General features: G+C 48.0%; 1 protein-coding gene across 2 annotated transcripts in view; it reads left to right on the plus strand.

The window, feature by feature from the left end:
* CEP112 (centrosomal protein 112) overlaps positions 1-19509 on the plus strand; it is a 2145639-nt gene that overhangs the window by 69600 nt on the left and 2056530 nt on the right. For both annotated transcript variants that reach the window (XM_086930940.1, XM_086930941.1), the window contains exon 3: positions 1460-1650. In XM_086930940.1, coding sequence (XP_086787066.1) covers positions 1460-1650 — 191 coding nt within the window. The remainder of the gene's footprint in view (positions 1-1459; positions 1651-19509) is intronic.

Consider the following 19509-nt stretch of genomic DNA (forward strand, 5'->3'; position numbering starts at 1 on the left):
CCTGCTCTAGTGCAGGAACCACCAACGCCCAGCAGTGGCACCACCTCATCGTCATTCCCAACTCTGACACCGAGCCGGATGTTTAAAAAATTATCAGAGCATGTCAAAAAGAGAGTCTCTTGATTGGTGTGTAGGAGCACATCTTTTAAAAAGGGAGGTGCGACTATGCCATGTTGATAGTGAACCCCAGTGTGTGCAGGAGGTTCGCCGCAGTCTGTAAGTGGTTGACGACTACCTGTGTCGAGCCTGCCTTCAAAAACCAATAGTCGAGGTAGGGAAAGGCTAGAACCCCTGACCTCTGCAGTTGTGCTGCAATCACTGTCATTACCTTGGTGAACACTCAAGGGGTACTGGTAAGGCTAAGGGAGAGTTCAGCAAACTGAAAGTGATCTTGGCCCACCATGAACAGCAGGTAAGGTTTGTGTGGAATAAAGAACAGAGACCTGACTGAAAAGGGGGCTTCTAGGACCAGAGCCGGGGGGCCACTACCTCAGCCCAACTGCTGATTTTTAACCTTTACGAGACTTATCTAGTCGTACATGCCCAAATCTTTCTATTAAAATAAAATAGGTTTATCAGTCATTTTCATCTACATATACCTCCCTACTGAGAAGGTGTATGAAAAGAAGCAAAAGTTATATGCAAAAAAATGTGAGTGAAGGGGAGAAAGTACCTCACTTGCGCTTCTCCATTGGGGCTTCTTGTAGGTTCTCACCAGTGTGCCTACGTCTTCTCATCTGCGACTTTCTCCCCGAAAAGAAAATTGTGTCAAGTAGAAAGAAATAAAGAAGGTGTAAATGGTGATCTTATGTATGCTCAAGAAAATAACTCGTGAAGTGAAAGTATTTCAACAATTAAAAATTGAGTTAAGACTCACATCCACCCAGTCTCAATTTTATTCCAATTTGTGAGCTTACTCAAAATTAAAAAATAACTGCATGTTGCAGATCCTATTCTGTAGGTGCCAGCATGTTTCATTGCCTTACCAAAAGAACACCAGAGCACATCACATATGGGTAACTTTTATCCTTTGTGCAATCTGCACTCTACTCCAATCAATGTTCTTGTAGGAAAACTCTTTTCAATCCAAAGAAGTTGCGTAGCGTAGACAAGTCAGATTTGAAACGCTAAGCCTTTATTCACAATATTATTATACTCTTTGCAAAGCAGGGCTTTGTATATATTTATATTTATATATGTACTTTTGGTGGTTGTGGTACCTCTTTCTCATTTATATAAGATGTGAGTATTTCTGTTTATTTGATGTCACACTAGTAAATCTATAATTATCACATTTGCTTCAAATCTTGGAATTAAACTCTAGTACATCCTTTTTAAATTTTGGGGCGAGGGTCAACTTTCCTGTGAATATTGGTGAGTTCTGACAATGATGACTTTGTTTCATCTGATTATTCACAAAGTAGTAAATATAATCTGTTTTCCTTACATTTTGTTGTAGAAAGACAGAGATGTGCACTTTGGATTAAAAAGCTTTGTGAACCTTCTGGAGCAGGCTCAGGGTTCACGGGCAGAAAAAACCGAAATATGTATGCAAAGTTACTATTGCACATGCTGAAACGTGGATTGTTGGAAGGTCCGTTCACTCATAGGCCAGAAGAAGGAGTGCTTAAAACACTTCCTTCATACATGGTGAGTTTTGGCTTTATTTGTTTTAAAATGGTCAATATTGTTTAAAACGGTTGCAAAACATGTATTGCTGATATGCACTCTAGCCTTTAGGGCAGCCAGCTATCATGCAATTGCTCTTCTATCGAGGGTACTTCATTGTTTTTTAAACAAGTGAAGTCTTCTTCATCACATGATAATATTGATCTGGAATGTAACATTTGGAGGTGGATTTTGGAAAACACGATATAATGCATTAAAATTTCTGGCATCCTTAAAGCAGATTCTATTGTTTTATAATATGTATCTGTAAGAGCAGGTAAAACAATATGGATAACTATAGCAGAGGGCAGTTGTACTAATGTTCCACTAGACAAGGCACAGAATATTTACTCAGGAACTAGTACTGTGTGCTTACATAGTAGGCTTGTGGTACTAATTTTAACAGTACTTTGTTGACATGTTCTCCCTTGTCTGTCTCTCCGTTATATACCCTGGCCCTAACTAGATGTACCAAGCATGCATGTAGGTATATAGCCAAGAATCCCTCTACGGTACGGCCAACTCCATAACCTGATGTGAGAGAACGAAGGACCCCGTCTTGGTCTTGAAATGAACAGCCCTCAAGGGATGTCAGACCACTGCGTGCTGGAGTGTCTGTGTGCAGGAACCTCAGCGTCTCGTGTCAGTGTGTCAGCATGGAAGTCTTTCTCCTCTGCCTGCCTCAGCAAAATATGGTGCCTATATACCCAAAAGGTACCCTCAGGGATTCTACCTTGCTGCGTTATGCCGGTCGAGGATGATGATCTTGAGGAACCTTATATTATCAGTTATTATGCAGAAGATGGTAATCCTGCTGTGATTGTGAGAATCCTCATGCTTAATAAATAAGGCTAGTTTTCGGAGATTGTTATGACCACAATCTTCGGCACAGTGTGATCACCGCACACGTCGGGCCAGTCCTTGTCCTAACCGATGTTCACTTTCACCCTTTTCTGCCGCGCTCTGTGCAGTCCTTACAATCTTGTGGAAACAAGATGATTGTTTCTGTCCGTGGGATCTCATGGACAGGAGACCAGCCAACCGGCCCTTGGAGAGAGTGCTTAGGGACCTGGGCCACAGCAGTTTGCAATTAGCTGCAGGCCAGCAACACCCTGGCAAAATCCACCAAGTGATAGTCCCTTTCCTAGAGCACAACTAGCCCCAGGCCACCACAAGTGTGCGGATAATCCAGTTGCAGTCTCTCCTGCCCCAATAGTGCCTCTTACCTATGTTCCAGCGTCAAACCAGCATAGTATGGTTCCAATCCCAATGGCGTCTCTAACTCCTGAGGGAAGACCCCCAGTAGTTATACCCGCAATGGCCTTTCAAGATGAGACCTATTCAAAAGGCCACCTTTGAAATGCACGGGCCCTCTAAATTCTATCCTTTCTGATATCCTACCCTGGGAGTCTTGATCAATGTCTTAAATGGGGCCAAGACCCTGCCTATTGTAATTCAGGTGCAATTCCACCTCCACCTATCTGTCCCAGGAAGGCCAGACAGAGGTCTGCAGTTTCTCTTGAACTCCTAGTTGATTGCTCTCTTATCAGGAATGCACAGCTATAGCTGTCCCCACAGCACAAGATGTGGATTGGAGATAGGCTGATAGGCACACAGAGCTATGAGCACAGAAATGTCCTCTTTCCCAAGCGTGGATTTCCACGTTAGTAATGTTGAATCATCTCGCACTAAGAGAGAGGATTGCTATTACCAACTCATCGACATCAAACACTATACTGCCACTCCTCTGCTCGTAGGAAATACAGCTCAATAGCCTTTCCACAGATCCCTCATGTCAATCCACATCAATCCGAACACAGAGTGCCATTCACTACCAGGGCATGTAGCACATACACTCTCATGCCCTACCTCTTCCTGACTCCGCACCCTGCCCTCAGGAAATACTCTGATGTAGGGAGAGACACGCAGAACTGTTACAAGTAGCTTTTTAAATGCCAAGCCGAGTAACTGTAACCTGCACACATAGGCCCCGCCAAACCTGTGGCATGGTTGAAGAGCTACTTCTGTGGGTGTCACAACCAAGTGCTGCAAGCCCATGGGAGAGCATTTGAGTTACATGCTGTAGGCATATGTCTTACCCTTAGACAAGGAACTTGCAGCTTACTCAAATCCCTAATCATGTACACACCAATCACCAGTATGTATATGACAAGCACAGTGCTTGACACTGAACTGCTGTGTCAAAGTGCTCCAAGTCCTAAGGCAAGCACATAAATCAGTGGAAAACCTGGAGGGAAAAAAGCAAAAAGTCGAGGGAAAGTACCATAGAAAGGGCCATCTCCAACACCACCCCCTCCCAATGGAAAGACAGGGAAGTTTAATTAGTGCCGTGATGAAATGAAATGAAATGATTACGCACTTGTATAGCGCACGACTACCGGTAGGCATCTCGGGGCTTGTACGAATACCGCACCCATTATCTGCTTCCCCTCTCAGCAGCTAAGGGTGCACCAGCCCAGGGTCGGGTCCCTGAGACTGGACAGGGGCCAGGTGTAGCGATTTCCTACCTGATTACCACCAAGCAGGCAATTCACCGTGACATTCCTAAGCTAGCTCACAGGCTTAGAGCACGAAAAGGCCTTCTGAACTACAGATCCCAGCAAGCAGTGAGGCAAAGGGCAGGCCGAATATAAGCACCACCTCCGCAAGGGGAAGGTGCATGACAATCGTTCTGAAGCCTTGGAATGGCGGATGGTGTTCTCCGCCGGATTCCAGCGAGAAGCACTGCAGCATTTTTCCTGTGTTTCCTGTAATCTGTGTCCTACTCGCTTCCAGAAACTCCCAGGAGTGTGCCCACTGGGTTTAAGGTATTCTCGGAAGGAGCGCTGGCGCGCCTTCTTCGTGTACCCGTTTCTCTGTTTGACTTTCAGTTAGAGCCGCTGTAACTCAAGAAGCGCTGGAGCGCGTTACAGTTGCTGCGACTCAGTCAATTTGCATACTAGTTTCAAAACATTTGCGGTTGCGAAGAAAACGCCGGGGCGCCTTCTTTGTATAACCCAACAGTGACTGTCTGTTCAATTTAAAACTGGTGTAAGCCCTTAACCATTTGTTTTTCTCTGCTTTGCATTTTTGGAGTGTTGTGATATGGAGATATTGGGAAATGACTATTACCTTCTGGTACAGGCGTACTGTTTCATTTTTGGTCTGTAAGCTGAATCATGCCTTGCCTTGCGATTTTCACTTTGTACTTTGAGGGCATTTCTATCAGTTAAAGGATTCAACTCCAGGGGTATCCACAAGAAGAGTTTTGTGAAAAAAGAAAACAACACTATGTAATGGGTACTGGATCTCCTTGAGATGCTGTGATTATAACAGTTAATTTTGTTTTCTTTACTACTCGTGATTTGAGACGTTCATATTCCCTAGCTCATGGATACTTACCAGTTGCGTTTCTTTCTACCTTTTGAATATAGTTAAATTTTTCATTTCGTGCGTTAGCTGCAGAATAACTGGTGAGTGGGAGTAGAGAGATATTAACTAGATAGCACCTATTTTAGCCAATAGAGTGAACTCCTCATGCTTGTTGTGTTGTCTTCCTGTCCGGCAGTATCACATTCCTACGGGTGCCGTGCAGTCTCCTAGACCAGACCTTGAAGAGACCAGAGCACTTGCAACTAGTTTGTTATTTTATCCCCTTCCCTCTTTTCCCCTGGGCACGATCTCACTCAGCAGGATTCCTTTCTCTGCTGGGGGTTGTGTTAAAGGGAATAGGGGGGAATTTCATCTATCATCGTCTCTGCTGGCCACAATAGAAAGGTTAGTGGCGTTTCATATATTCTTGTGCTACTGACAAACTGACACCAGGAGCTAGTCCCTTTGCCCCTTTCCCCCCTTTCGGAAGTTCTGCATCTTGTTGAGGATGGCTACCCCCAAATCCTGAACAGGGGGAACACGTGTATCAGCCGTCCCGCCATGTTCTCCCTCCACCTGGAAAGATCCTTCAGTGGATGACATCCTGGTACTGCCCCGGTTCCTCCCCGGGTGCTCCTTCTGGGAATACATGGAGCTGAGTATGAGGCATTCCTGAGGAGGGATAGGAGACCCCTCTACTCCACGAGGAATTACCCAGGCGTCTCTGTACCTCTCCCACCCATGGTAAGGGACCACTGGAGCCACTCACTTTAGATCCCCTCCTTAGTGCCTGCCAAGACACCGCGCAGGACCAAGTTGACACGCTGCCAGTGTGGTGCCTCCATAAGGTCGGCGGAGGATCGCCCTCCCTGCTGCCAGTGCAGCAAACATGAAAAATTATTTTTACAGTTTTATTTTTCAGTGAAGCCAGCCAGCCCGAGCCAAGTGTTGGAGCATTCCCCGCACTGCTGACTGGTAACAGGGGAAGAGGAATGTTGCACACCTAAAGTTTAAAGTGCGCATGTCACTTTAGCCAACTGTCTTGCAACACGTTAAACCTCTCCAACCCGAGCTGTCTTATACAGATGGTGGTGAGCAGACACAGGCCTCCAGTGCCTGTATGAGTGCTGAGCCATCCCGCTCCAGCCAATCCTGGTGTTTCTCTCATGCTGGTACACAGCATGAAAAAATCATCTGGATTGATTAGGGGAGTTGGCTCAGAGACCCCTCGCTGCCTTTTTGACAGACTGTGGTACTAGAGAGAGGGGTAGGTATTTACATTTTGTTACATTTTATGCACTGTATTATTTTTATTTTCACACACTGCCAGGCAGTTCGTGCAGCTGAGAGGTTGAGCAGCACGGGTCCCTGCACCTGGGGGTGTAGGAGAGGGTTCCTACATCTAAGATGTTCCTGCGATGTATGTACTGCGGTGTGGGTTCCTACAGTGCTGCATCGGGTCCTATAGGGAAGGTTTTTTTTAGTGAGACTTGGAAGGGAACAGACCACAACTCTGAGTACTGTAAAATCTTTCTTGTCCCATGTGTGCCACAAGATGCTCTCTTTGTGCTGACACATGTGAGCAGGAGTGCTGCCAAAGGGGGCACCAAAGGCAGGGTGCTCAAAAACACCTTTTTATTCAAGAATTTGTGTGTTACTCTGGCCAGAATTTCTTTAGTCTCAAGATGGCAATGGCACAAGATTTGCCTTGCATGGCCAGTAGTACAATACAGATCTATGCATGTTATATACTGAGAGCTGTAGGGCTCCGTCTAGGAGTTTCTTTGACAATGGGGCACTGGGAGCAGGAAGACATGGAAATACGTTGCCATCTAAATGTTAAGCCAACAATATAAAACGGTGCATACACAGGGGTAGGAGAAAGCCTAAAAAATCTATTTGACCTGGTGTAATGTAATCTGGTGCTCATGTAAAGTGCTTAGAAGTTTTTTGACCAAGGTCGCGCTATATAAAACTGCAAATTCGACGAAGAGGGTCGTATGAGGCGATTGGCGACACATACTTGACGCTTACACAAAAGTATGCAGAAGTCTGAGAGAGGTGAAGGAAAATGTAAAAGCATTCAAGATATAACTTGTGTGGTATTTTCACAGTCTATACCCATCTCTCTGGAGGGAAAGAACCGACGGGAGCAAGGGAGAGGACATTACCCGGAATATAATAATCGGCCCACAACTTTCTCAAGCAGTCAGCCGCCACTGCATGCTGCCACCACCTGAGCCAGACCTAGCCCCCTTGTCTTGTGAATCCGACCCTTTGGTGCTCAACCTTGGATCCAACATCCCTTTTATTTCTTCATCACACCTCTCTGCCTTTGATCTTTACGTTCCCAATGGAATCAACCAGGCTCTACCTCGAGCTCCCCCTTTTCCCCGCCTATCCCCCAGTTCCTTGGAGGACTGACAATTAGAGGCGACACGCCATCCTGCCCGGTAGAGAATGATTCCCATCCCTGCAGCTCCTTTTCCCGGACAGCACAAGAGGCAGACCCTGTCCCTCATTATCCACAACAGCACTCTCCTCTGAATAGCCAGCGGCACTCCTGGCCTCCAGCCAGGAACTCAATGACTTTTGCAGCTCCCCCTTTTTCTGGTGGTCTTTAAAAGAACATTTCGAATAGATACATCTGCCAGTGGATTCCTCACCTTGTGAATATACCCCTTGCGTCAGCAACGTTCGGAAAATTCTTTGTAGCACGCCGGCGTGGACGACGTCATAGGAGCACGGCATCGCGCGTGACTCCGTCTGACGTCACCGACCCCATATTAGGCCTACGTCGGCGTGATGACATCAGTTCCCTTTTTTCCGTGTCGTCGACGCTAACGGTTTCTGGGATCTTCTGCGATTCAGATAGTGACTTTGTTGCTATTTGTGTGTTACTGTGTTTTTGTTCTTCGTCGAAGATGTCGTCGAAGAAGACGGGGTTTAAGCAGTGCGGCTCGTGTGCCCGGATGATGTCTATGACAGATCCTCACGACGATTGTTTATGGTATTTGGGTTCAGACCATGATGTTAAAGGCTGCCGTTCCTGCTTTAAGATGAACCCTAAAGCTCTACGAGAACGAGAGGCAAAACTTCTGCTGGCAAAGGTTAAAGGTAAAGAAGCCAAGAGATCTTCGAGATCAAGATCTAGGCGCTCGAGATCGAAGCAGAAGTCGCGATCGAAGTCGAGATCGAGGGCCAGATCGGAGTCGGCATCGAGGTTGGCTTCGGGACATGCTTCGGGTTCCTCGAAGAAAAAGCACAAGAGGAAGAAGCATAGTTCAAGGCCTCATTCTGGGTCATCGGACTCGAAGAGGAAGTCTTCTTCTCGAAGGCATAAAAAGGATTTTGTGTCTCCTGTCTCCTTCTCCTGTTGGTGAGCCTGAAGGTGGCGCTTCGCCTGCACGATCTCAAGAGAAATCTTCGGATCCGGAGCTGGAACCGAATCCGGATTCGTGTCAGTCTTCGGAGCATGAAGAAGACGTCGAGATCCCTCGGGCATCAACTCCGGTGGGTAGCCTAGTGGGTCAAGAGGAGCTGAATTCGGAGCAGACATTGGGTTCGTACCCTCCCTTTCCTGGTCCTGGTCAGGACCCCTCACATTTTCTAAATGCCATGTTTGGCGTATATGCGAGGGCAATGTACCCCTCTGGAGCACCTGCGGGTGCCATGGGTCCATTGTCGTTTAACCTGGGTGTCCCTCAAGCATATGCTCCGGCGCCTTTTCTGCCGTTAATGCCGACGTCATATCCACCTTGGCTCGGTACGGCGCCGCCGAGGTCATCGACTCCGCACACGGCTTCGCCGGCTCCGGAGTGACCTCGGGATCTGGATCGGGGTTCGACGCCGGTTCCGGCTTCCCATCCTCCAACTGTTTCAGTTCCTCGTTCAACACCGGCTCCGACTCTGTTGGAGTCATTACCGGATCCGACGACTTCGGTTCGTATGGAGTGGTCGAGGCGTAGAGCCCAATGTCTCCTGGAGGAGAAAAAATATGAGGACCCTGATGTGGAGGAAGTAGAACTTCAGGAGCAGGAGGATTTTTTTGTGGATCTCCATAATGCAAGTGATTTAGAACTTTCTCCAGAGTGGGGGTTGCCTGCAGTCTCGGACGCACCCTCTAAGGATGTGGCGCCATACCATATGGTAATTAAAAAGGCTGCTGAGCTGCTAAATTTGACTTTACCTACAGCGGAGTTCAAATCTAATATCCTCACGGAGGTATTACATTCGCCTTCTTCAACTATTGAACCAACTCTGCCATTCACAGAGGCTCTGACAGAACCAATTTTGGAGGTCTGGAAAAAACCATTATCTGCTCATGCGGTGTCCAGATCAGTGGCGAGGCGATATAGGGTAGCACCTGGTGACCCTGAGTTCTTGTCTACCCATCCTTCGCCAGAGAGTCTGGTGGTGCAAGCCGCTTGTTCGAACAGGTCAGCAGGCTCTTTCCCCCAGGTACCTGGAGATAAAGACTCAAAAAAATTTGATCAAACTGCTAAAAAGGTTTTCTCATCAGGTAGCATGGCTCTGAAGTCCACGAATGCTACTTGCCTGATGGGCAGATACGTGCATGCCTTAATGGATTCGGTAAAGCAATTATCAGCTAAGCTTCCGGAGGAAGATAGAAAGAACTTTAATGAAGTTATCACTGACACTCAGGCTGCAGCCCGTCCGGTTATTCAAAGTGACATGGACACGGCGGACTCTATGGCCAGGATAATGGGTTCTTCAGTGGCCACCAGAAGAGCCGCTTGGCTAAAATCTTCTGAGTTTTCAGCTGACGTTCAGGCTACGCTTATGGATTTGCCTTTTGATGGTTCTGGCCTCTTTGGAAAGAAAGCGGATGTGGCATTGGAGAGATGCAAAGACAGCCGGGCGACGGCTAGATCTTTGGGCCTGCAAGCTAGAGGCTCTTCCACCAGGAAGTACAGAGGCTTTGGGAGGTCCACTTTTCGTCCCTATAAACAAAGCCAGCAACAGCAACAACAACAGAACCCTTTGTATAAATCATACAGAGGTAGACAAAGGGGTCGTGCCCGTGGACGTCAAGCCTCCTCCTCCTCTACTTCCTCCTCTAATAAACACCCCCACCTACATCAGCAAAGCAGCCCTAGATCCACCATTCCGGAACATGCGGGTCCGGTAGGGGGTTGGCTTACTCATTTTCTACGGGATTGGGAATCGGTTACATCAGATCTTTGGGTTCTCAATCTCGTAGAAAATGGGTATGCACTTCCTTTTCAGGAGTTCCCTCCCGATTACCCTCCTTGCCAAGGTTATTGTTCGGGGGACCACCTGCTTCTCCTGCAGGAAGAAGTCCTGGCACTGTTCAGAAAGGGTGCGATAGAGGTGGTTCCAGAGCAGGAGAGGGGTCAGGGGTGCTACTCCCGGTATTTCCTGATCCCCAAAAAGGATGGCAGACTTCGACCAATCCTGGATCTCAGGATCTTGAACTTGTATCTGGTACAAGAAAAGTTCAAGATGCTCACTCTTGCGCAGGTTCTTCAAGCGCTGTTGGAAGAAGACTAGATGGTGTCGATCGACTTGCAGGATGCTTATTTCCACATCCCCATCCTGAAGTCGCACAGGAAGTATCTCCGTTTTACGGTGGGGTCGCAACACTACCAGTTTGCTGTCCTTCCGTTTGGTCTTACTACTGTGCCTCGAGTTTTCACCAAGGTGATGGCAGTGGTTGCAGCACATCTCAGGAGGTCGGGGATACCTGTATTCCCATATCTGGACGACTGGCTGATCAAGTCGTAGTGGCCAGAGAAGGTGCTCTGTCATCTGCAAGAGACAACTCAGTTGTTGCACAGGTTGGGTTTTTCGATAAATGAACCCAAGTCTCACCTGGTGCCCTCCCAGCACAACCTGTTTATAGGTGCGGTACTGGACACTACTGTGTGTCGTGCATTCCCTCCTCCTCAAAGGATTCACGACATACAGGAAATGATTCCTTTATTTTACAATGGAGCGGTTGTTCCAGTCCTGAAGGTCCTTCGCCTGCTCGGTCTGATGGCTTCTTACATTCTGTTGGTCAACCATGCACGCTGCCATATGAGGGCACTCCAGTGGTGCCTCCGCAGGCAGTGGTATCAGCACAACGGAGATCTCAGGGAGTCAGTGAGGATCTCCAGAGAAACTGCAGCGGATCTGTCCTGGTGGGGCGTGGAAGGCAATCTGTCTCAAGGAAAGCCTTTCCAACTGCCTCCATCGGTGGCCACAGTGATAATGGATGCATCCACTCTAGGATGGGGTGCTCATCTGGGGGATCTGGAGGTCAAAGGACTTTGGTCTCCAGAGGAAAGGTTGCTTCACATCAACCTTTTAAAGTTGCGGGCAATACGTCTGGCGCTCAAGGCCTTCCTCCCTTCCCTTCGCGGTCAGTCAGTTCAAGTCCTGACGGACAACACGACCGCGATGTGGTATGTCGACAAGCAGGGAAGAGTAGGGTCGCATTGTCTCTGCAGAGAGGCTCTGCGTCTCTGGTCCTGGGTTCAGGACCATCAGATTTGTCTGATGGCAAATCATCTAACCAGAGTTCTGAACGTACGTGCAGACATTCTCAGTCGGCAGTTCTCTGCCGACCACGAGTGGAGGCTCCATCGGGAGGTTGTTCACGGCATCTTTCAGATGTGGGGGACTCCTCGGGTGGACCTGTTCGCGACTCGCGAGAATGCTCACTGCCTGTCATTCTGCAGTCTCCAGTATCCGATGCAAGGAGCTTTGGGGGACGCGTTTCAGTTGGGTTGGGGAAGTCAACTCCTTTACGCGTTTCCTCCCATACCCTTGATTCCTCGGGTTCTGAGGAAGATTCGCCAGGACCGGGCCCAAGTCATATTGGTCGCCGTGGATTGGCCAAGAAGGGTGTGGTACACAGAGATACTCCACCTCTCCTCTCACCCGCCGCTCTGTCTCCCTTTCAGGGCAGATCTCTTCTCTCAAATGGAGGGGCAGGTCCTACACCCCCACCTCCAGACATTACACCTTCATGCCTGTAGATTGAACGGGGCAACCTGAATTCCTTTTCTCTCCCTCACAATGTGGTGGATGTCATTCTTTCGGCCAGGCGTGACTCCACCAAGTCCATCTATTCGTATAGGTGGTCTAAATTTGTTGTTTTGTGTAGAGAGAAGTCTATTGACCCTTTGAGGGCTCATTTGTCCGATATTTTGCAGTTTGCTCTTTGGCGCAGCAAGGATTTGCTGTTGCCACAGTCAAAGGTTACCTTTCAGCGTTGTCGGTATTTCTCTGTTTGCCGGATCAGCCGTCTCTTTTTAAATCTCCAGTGGTTTTGAGGTTTCTGAAGGGCCTCACTAATAAGTTCCCTCCTTCTCCATTTATCGTGCCTCAATGGGACTTAAATCTTGTCTTAACATTCTTGATGGGTTCTCCCTTCGAACCCTTACACAAGTGTCCCGTGAGGCTTTTGTCTTTTAAGACGGTCTTCCTAGTTGCGATCACCTCGGCAAGGAGGGTGAGTGAGCTTCAAGCTCTTAGTTCTAAGCCCCCATTCCTGACCATTCATGCTGATCGAATGGTTCTTAGGACCAGGGCTGCTTTTCTGCCTAAGGTGGTAACTCCCTTCCATCTAGGACAGTCCATTACCCTTCCAACCTTCTATCCTCCCCCTCACCCTTCCAAGAAGGAAGAGAGACTGCACCGTCTGGACCCTAAGAGGGCGGTGTCCTTTTATCTTGATAGAACAAGAGACTTTCGGGTGGATGACCAGCTGTTTGTTGGTTTTGCTTTCTGCCGGAAGGTTAGAGCGGTGCACAAGCGCACACTTTCCAGGTGGATAATTCTGTGCATCAAGATTGCTTGGATACCGAAGTGAGGAGGGACGGCCATTTTGCGTGCTCTGTCCTCCAAGATTTCCTGGTATAGCCGAGTGGACACCCTCCTCCAGGAGTGGGGACTGCTGTGGGACTCTATTCACAAGGTGAGGAATCCACTGGCAGATGTTTCTATCAGAAGAACAAGTTACTTACCTTCAGGAACGCTTTTTCTGGTAGATACAGTATCTGCCTGTGGATTCCTCACTGACCCACCCGCCTCCCCGTTGTCCGCTCTGCTTTACCTGTGCTTATGTACATTTTTGTATATTTATGTATATGTTTGAAATGGGTTTTCTTACCTTTGCTAGACACTATGTGTGTATAATTTTGAAATGTATGTACTGTGTACAATGTATTTGTATATATATACTGTCATTGGTCTGTCCGGGTGCCTCGAAGGCACGGAAAAAAGGGCGGAACTGATGTCATCACGCCGACGTAGGCCTAATATGGGGTCGGTGATGTCAGACGGAGTCGCACGCGATGCCGTGCTCCTATGACATCATCCACGCCGAACGTTGCTGACGCAAGGGGGATTTTCAGAAGGTGAGGAATCCACAGGCAGATACTGTATCTACCAGAAAAAGCGTTACCGAAGGTAAGTAACTTGTTCTTCAGGTCTGTGCAGAGTCTTCTGAACTCGGTCCCTTGCCTGGTTTCCCCTTCCTGCTCAAACTCCCACAAAGCAAGTACCCCTGCTGGCTCTCCAGACTTAGACATGACTGTTGTGAACACAGAAAGGTGATGGCAGTGATTGCACCTCATCTGCGCAGGTTGGGTGTTTCAGTCTTCCCCTACCTCAACGACTGGCTGTTGAAGGCGTCCACGCCCCAGTCTGTCATCTCCCACCTTCAGACTATGGCAAACTTCCTGCATTTGCTAAAGTTCTCTATAAACGTGCCAAACTCACACCTGACTCCTTCTCAGATGCTCCCTTTCATAGGAGCTGTTCTGGACACAGTGCAATTTCAGGGATATTCTCCGTAGCAGCGAGTCAAGAATACTCAGGTTATGATTCTGAAGTTTCAGCCTATTTCCTGGATTTCAGTGAGACTGACTCTGAGACTATTGGGCCTCATGGCCTCCTGCATCCTGTTGGTAAAGCATGCCAGGTGGTGTATGCAGGCTCTGCAGTGGGACTTGAGGTTCCAATGAGCACAGCATTGAGGAATTCTCATGTACATGGTCCAGATTTCAGAAGGAACTGCAATAGTTCTGCAGTGGTGGTTGATGAACTGCGATTGGGTCGAGGGCAAACCCCTCTCCCTTCCCCAACCAGATCACACAGTGGTGACAGATACGTCAGTCCTGGCAGCCATATGGGAGAGGTGGAGATCAGGGGACACTGGTCTCCGGCGGAGACGGGCCCTACATCAATCTGTTGGAGCTTTGAGCGATCCGGCTGTCATTGAAAGCATTTCTTCCTCTTTCAAGGGGAAGTTAGTGCAGGTATTACCGGACAACACCACCGCCATGTGGTACTACAACAAACAGGGCGAAGTGGGGTCATGGACCCCTTGTCAAGAGGCCCTACATCTCTGGACATGGCTGGAACAGCAGGGCTTAACCCTGATGGTTCAGCACCTGGCAGGTTCTCTGAACACCAGGTCAGATGAACTCAGCCGTCGATTCCTAGCGGATCACAAATGGTTTCTCAACTCAGAGGTGGTGCAAGGTCTCTTACAACAGTTGGGAGAATCTTAGTTGGATTTGTTCACCTCCGAAGAGAACACGTAATGTCAGCAGTATTGCGCATTGGAGTTTCCAAGGTGTCAAATGCTCTGCAACGCTTTTCGTCACGAGTGGAGCTCAGGCCTATTGTACGCCTTACTACCAATGCCACTTTTACTCAGAGTTCTGAAAAAGATCACAAATTACTGGGCCCAAGTCATTCTTGTGGCTCCGGACTGAGCAAGGAGAGTCTAATATTCAGAGCTTCTGAAAATGAGCATTGATCCTCAGATCGGGCTGCCACTTCGGGAGGCTCTTCTGTCGCAGCAGCAGGAGAGGGTTCTCCTCCTTAACCGGTTAACTCTACAATGTTATTTTGGCGGCCTGGTGGCCCTCCAATAAGACGGTATACGCCTGAAGTTGGCAAAAGTTTGTATCATATTGGGTTTGTATCATATTGGTACAGAAAGGTCTATTGACCCTCTTTCTGCTTCTCTTTCTACTGTGCTTCTTTTTATTCTAACCATTGCCCTGCAGGGTACTCTAAAGAGTTATCTTTCTGCTCTATCTGCTTTTTTTGCGGCTGCCAGACCAACCCTCTCTCTTTAAGTCTCCAATTGTAAATAGGTTCTTGAAAGGGCTGGGTCACTTTTTTCCACCCACACCTTTGTCATGCCATAGTGGGACCTTAATTTGGTCCTCACTTTTCTTATGTGTGCTCCCTTTGAGCCTTTGCACTACTGTCCCCTCCGGCTGCTTACCATCAAGACAGCCTTTCTGGTGGCGATAACGTCTGCCAAGAGGGTGAGTGAGTTACAGGCACTATCATGTAAGCCCCCGTACATGATGACTTTTGCAGATAAAGTGGTGCTTGAAGCCTGTGCTTCTTTTCTTCCAAAACGGGTGATCCCATTCCATGTGGATCAATCTATTGCGCTGCCCACTGTATTTGCTCCTCCGCGAACCTCTAAAAAAGAGGAGCGTCTCCACTGTCTGGACCCAAAAAGAGCATATTGGGTGGATGACCAACTCTTTGTGGGGTATGTGAGAGCTAAGAAAGGTCGGTGTAGGAAAGTAGGATCTGCTTTTATGGTTATCCCCACTCTTTGCTTGATATAATGCGGTTTCTGACTAGTCTGCCTCGGATCCTGCTAATCAAGTCCCCAGTCTCTGTGCTTTCTCCCTTACATTGGTATGGTAAGTACTTCGGTACATCCCAGATTGGTGCATTCTTATCAGTCGCTAGTATATGGTACTAAGGTACCCTGGGCATAGGTACACCAGGGGTCCACCATAGGCTGAAGCATGTATTATACCAACCATGGGAGACCGTTCAGTTTGTAACTACAGGCCTGCCATAGTGTGAGGGTGCCCCTGCATGAGCAGGACACCCCTAGAACCTACAGAGTCCTTTCTCCGAGTTGTAAGTGAGATACCCATATAACATATAGAAGGGCACCACGTCATTAGGCAATGACCATCTCTGGCTGACCAACTGGCTGAAACAAATCCAGTCATGTTTGGTATCAAACTTCCCAAACCGTAAACGGAGTGGGAGGTATGATTCCGCGCTCTGTAGCACCTCAGGGAAGCCCTCAGTGCTCCTTGTACCAGTCTTCTAGACCCGGACAGCACAACATGCTGCTGCCGACCAAAGACCCGATTCTACCATCCTGCTGGTGAGCCAAGCTGAAGCAGGGGAAGGCAGAACAACAGGTATCCTGTCACAGGGAGGTGTGACAACCTCCCAGACAGGGTTTAGTGTATTTGGGCTGGGTGGGAGCGCTTGCTGTCACCACTCAGTCTGCTTGAAGGGCACATTTGGTGACCTACTTGCATAGTCCAGATCAAACCAGCTCAGTGAGCCGTTGGCTCCCGCTCTGGAGCGAAACTGGACAAACGACATAGGACTATCCTCCCCACTGTCCGACTCCTCACCTGGGAGGGAACCCTGAATCGTCCTAACCCTTTCCTTAGGGTACTTAAGGACTTACCCTGAAGGTGGATCCCTAGATTCGTCGTGGGACAAGATTAATGGTAAGATACCACTTCTTCAACCGTCTGGGCACTCCAGACTTCGCTCTGGGCATCAAGGCTGCAACTGGGAAGACTCCTGCTGCTCCTGATCTCCTCGCCCTGCTCGTCTGCTGCAACGTTCGTGCCTGTGCACCATACTAGAACCTTCCAAGGCCTGTGGGCATTCAAGACACCTGAAGGAATCTCCCTTGAAGTGAACAAGTCACTTCCCTGCAGGCACCGCAACAAAGCTGACTGGCCTGCTGATCTGGAGCTCCCACAGACTCCGAAAGGCTCTGCAACACAAGTAGTGGTTCTTCACATCCCTCGAGGCCTGCCAAGTCCTCTTACCAAGTTGGAGGCCTGTATCCCTCTTCGGAGCTACAGGAACCGAACCCTTGCGCACCGCATCGACTTGCAGTTGCAAAGGCTTGTTGGCTTCATTCCACCAAGATCTTCGGGCTCCAAGTAGCCCCAACCTCCAGCAACCAGGATCTTCGTCCTCACTGCATCACTTGCATTTTATGCCTGCATCTTTGGTGAGCTGCTTGAGGTCCTCTCGCGAATCCTTTGCCTCCGACTTGGGGGTCCTCTTGAGGGTCATCTTTGCTCGGGCCTGCCCTGACGGCCCTGCTTGTGGTGAATCCCCTTGACCTTGCTGGTCCAGACATTACACCTTCTTCATGTTCCACATTGGTTGCAGTTGCCAAAGGTTGTTGGTGTTCACCGTGCCACCCCAGTTTAGACCCAGCTATATGAAAACCAGTCTTGATCCGGTTCCTCATGGGAACAATCAAGCCCAAACTGCCAAGCCAGGTCCTCCCTTGACTGGAAACGAGAATCCTGGGAACGGTTTCTAGGTGTCACCCCTCATCAGCTAGACTGGCTTGAATCCAGTGGCACAGTGAGCAAGGGACCCATGTCTGGGCATACCCATCCCACTTAGGGTGAAAAGTGCAATGCAAACAAATGATGGACGGAATGCTGAATAAATCATACATTCACCCCAGTCAAAAGATCTGGATTAAATACTTCTTTTATTTGCTCATCATTCCACCCCCAGTTTAGACCCAGCCATATGCAAATCAGTCTCAACCCTCATGGGAACAGTCCGATCTGCCAAGCCAGGTCCTCCCTGGATCAGAAACAAGCATCCTAGGACCTGTTTCGGAGTACTACCCCTCATCAGCTAAGCTAGCTTGAATCCAGTGGCACAGTGAGCAAGGGACTCACGTCTGGGCATACCCATCTCACTTAGAGCGAAAAGTGCAATGAAAACAAATGATGGACGAAATGCTGAATAAATCATACATTCACCCCCAGTCAAAAGAACTGGGTTAAATCCATTGTTCTTTTGCTCCTCATACCACCCCAGTTTAGACCCAGCCATATGCAAATCAGTCTTGACCCCCCATTCGGGCTGGTCTGTACCCATGAGGAACAGGGTCAAGACTGATTTGCATATGGCTGGGTCCAAACTGGGGTGGCGTAGTGAGCAAAAGAACAATGGCTTTAACCCAGTTCTCTTGACTGGGGGTTTATGTTTGATTAAATCAGCACTCCGTCCATCATTTGTTGCTGCAGCACTCATTGCCCTAAGTGGGATGGGTATGCCCAGACATGGGTCCCTTGCTCGCTGTGCCAATGGATTCAAGCTAGCCTGGCTGATGAGGGGTGTTACCCCGAAACCGATCCTAAGATGCTTGTTTCTGGTCCATGGAGTACCCGGCTTGGCAGTTTGGGCTGGACTGTTCCCATGAGAGAACAGTCCAGCCCAAACTGCCTAGCCGGGTCCTCCCTGGCATGTTCCCAAGACTGATTTGCATATAGCTGTGTCCAAACTAGGGTGGCGTAGTGAGCAAAAGAACAATGGATTTTACCCAGAAATCTTGACTAGGGGTGAATGTTTGTATAATTCGTCATTCTGTCCATCATCTGTGGCTGCAGCACAATAACCTCAAAACAATGGCAAAAGTTCCTTGATCCCTCCAATCAAGAATATTATACCGATTGTTTGCCACATACATCTTGTTAAAGATTTTCCTATTCTTAAACATAACTTTCTCCCAAAAATAGCCCAACCTTACTATCAACTTCCACTAAATGCTGGAGGAATAACACCAGAGAGATTGAAGACAATATCAGGCCACTTTCAGAAGAATTACTTCTCAGAAATAATCGCAACTGGAGATCTTGAATCAAGCAGTGACATACAATGAGGTTTCTCCAACAACAATTTCAAATACAGACTCACCATTCTTGTCCTCATCTTTTCATCACACTGCACTTGAACTACCAGAACCAATTTACATTTGATCCGATTCTGATTCAACCTGTCTTTAAACCGTTAACTTGAATTTTGTTTCAACAGCCTTGGCTAAGTGACCAACCAATCTTCCTACAATCTTGGTTTAGTTTATCTCTCCTCCGGCATTGCCATTTATGTAATTTTAAGAAGGAAAGTCTTGCCCGCATAATATGTGTCTTCTCAATTTTGAAAAAATGTTAGATCTTTCTGGTTAAAACCTATCTTTCGTAAGCTTGGCATAACACAATGCAATAAAAGGCCATCATGGCATGTCTCATTGGTGAGTGCCCGCAGTTATCGGCCCGCTGTGTGAAATTCTTCAAAGACACTCAAAAACTATTTAACCTAGCGCTACCCAGCTCTTGATTATTAACGGTTTATGACTTTTATTTGTTTGATATTTTACACTGGGGTGTTCTGAATTTTTATCATTTCCCTTTTTTAATTATTTAGCTATTCAAGTGTGTATACAGGGCCGAAATAATGGTACTATGGTGTGTTCACCTCGAACACTCGCAGGCTGTATATTTGTACATCAGGTGTTATGGAAATGTGACCATGAATGTAGTATCGGTAACTGAGACCCAATTACTAAGGCTTCTTTTAAAATGGTTAAAGGGGTTGGGAAGT

The sequence above is a fragment of the Lissotriton vulgaris genome, chromosome 7 (assembly GCF_964263255.1).
Source record: "Lissotriton vulgaris chromosome 7, aLisVul1.2, whole genome shotgun sequence".
NCBI lineage: Eukaryota > Metazoa > Chordata > Amphibia > Caudata > Salamandridae > Lissotriton > Lissotriton vulgaris.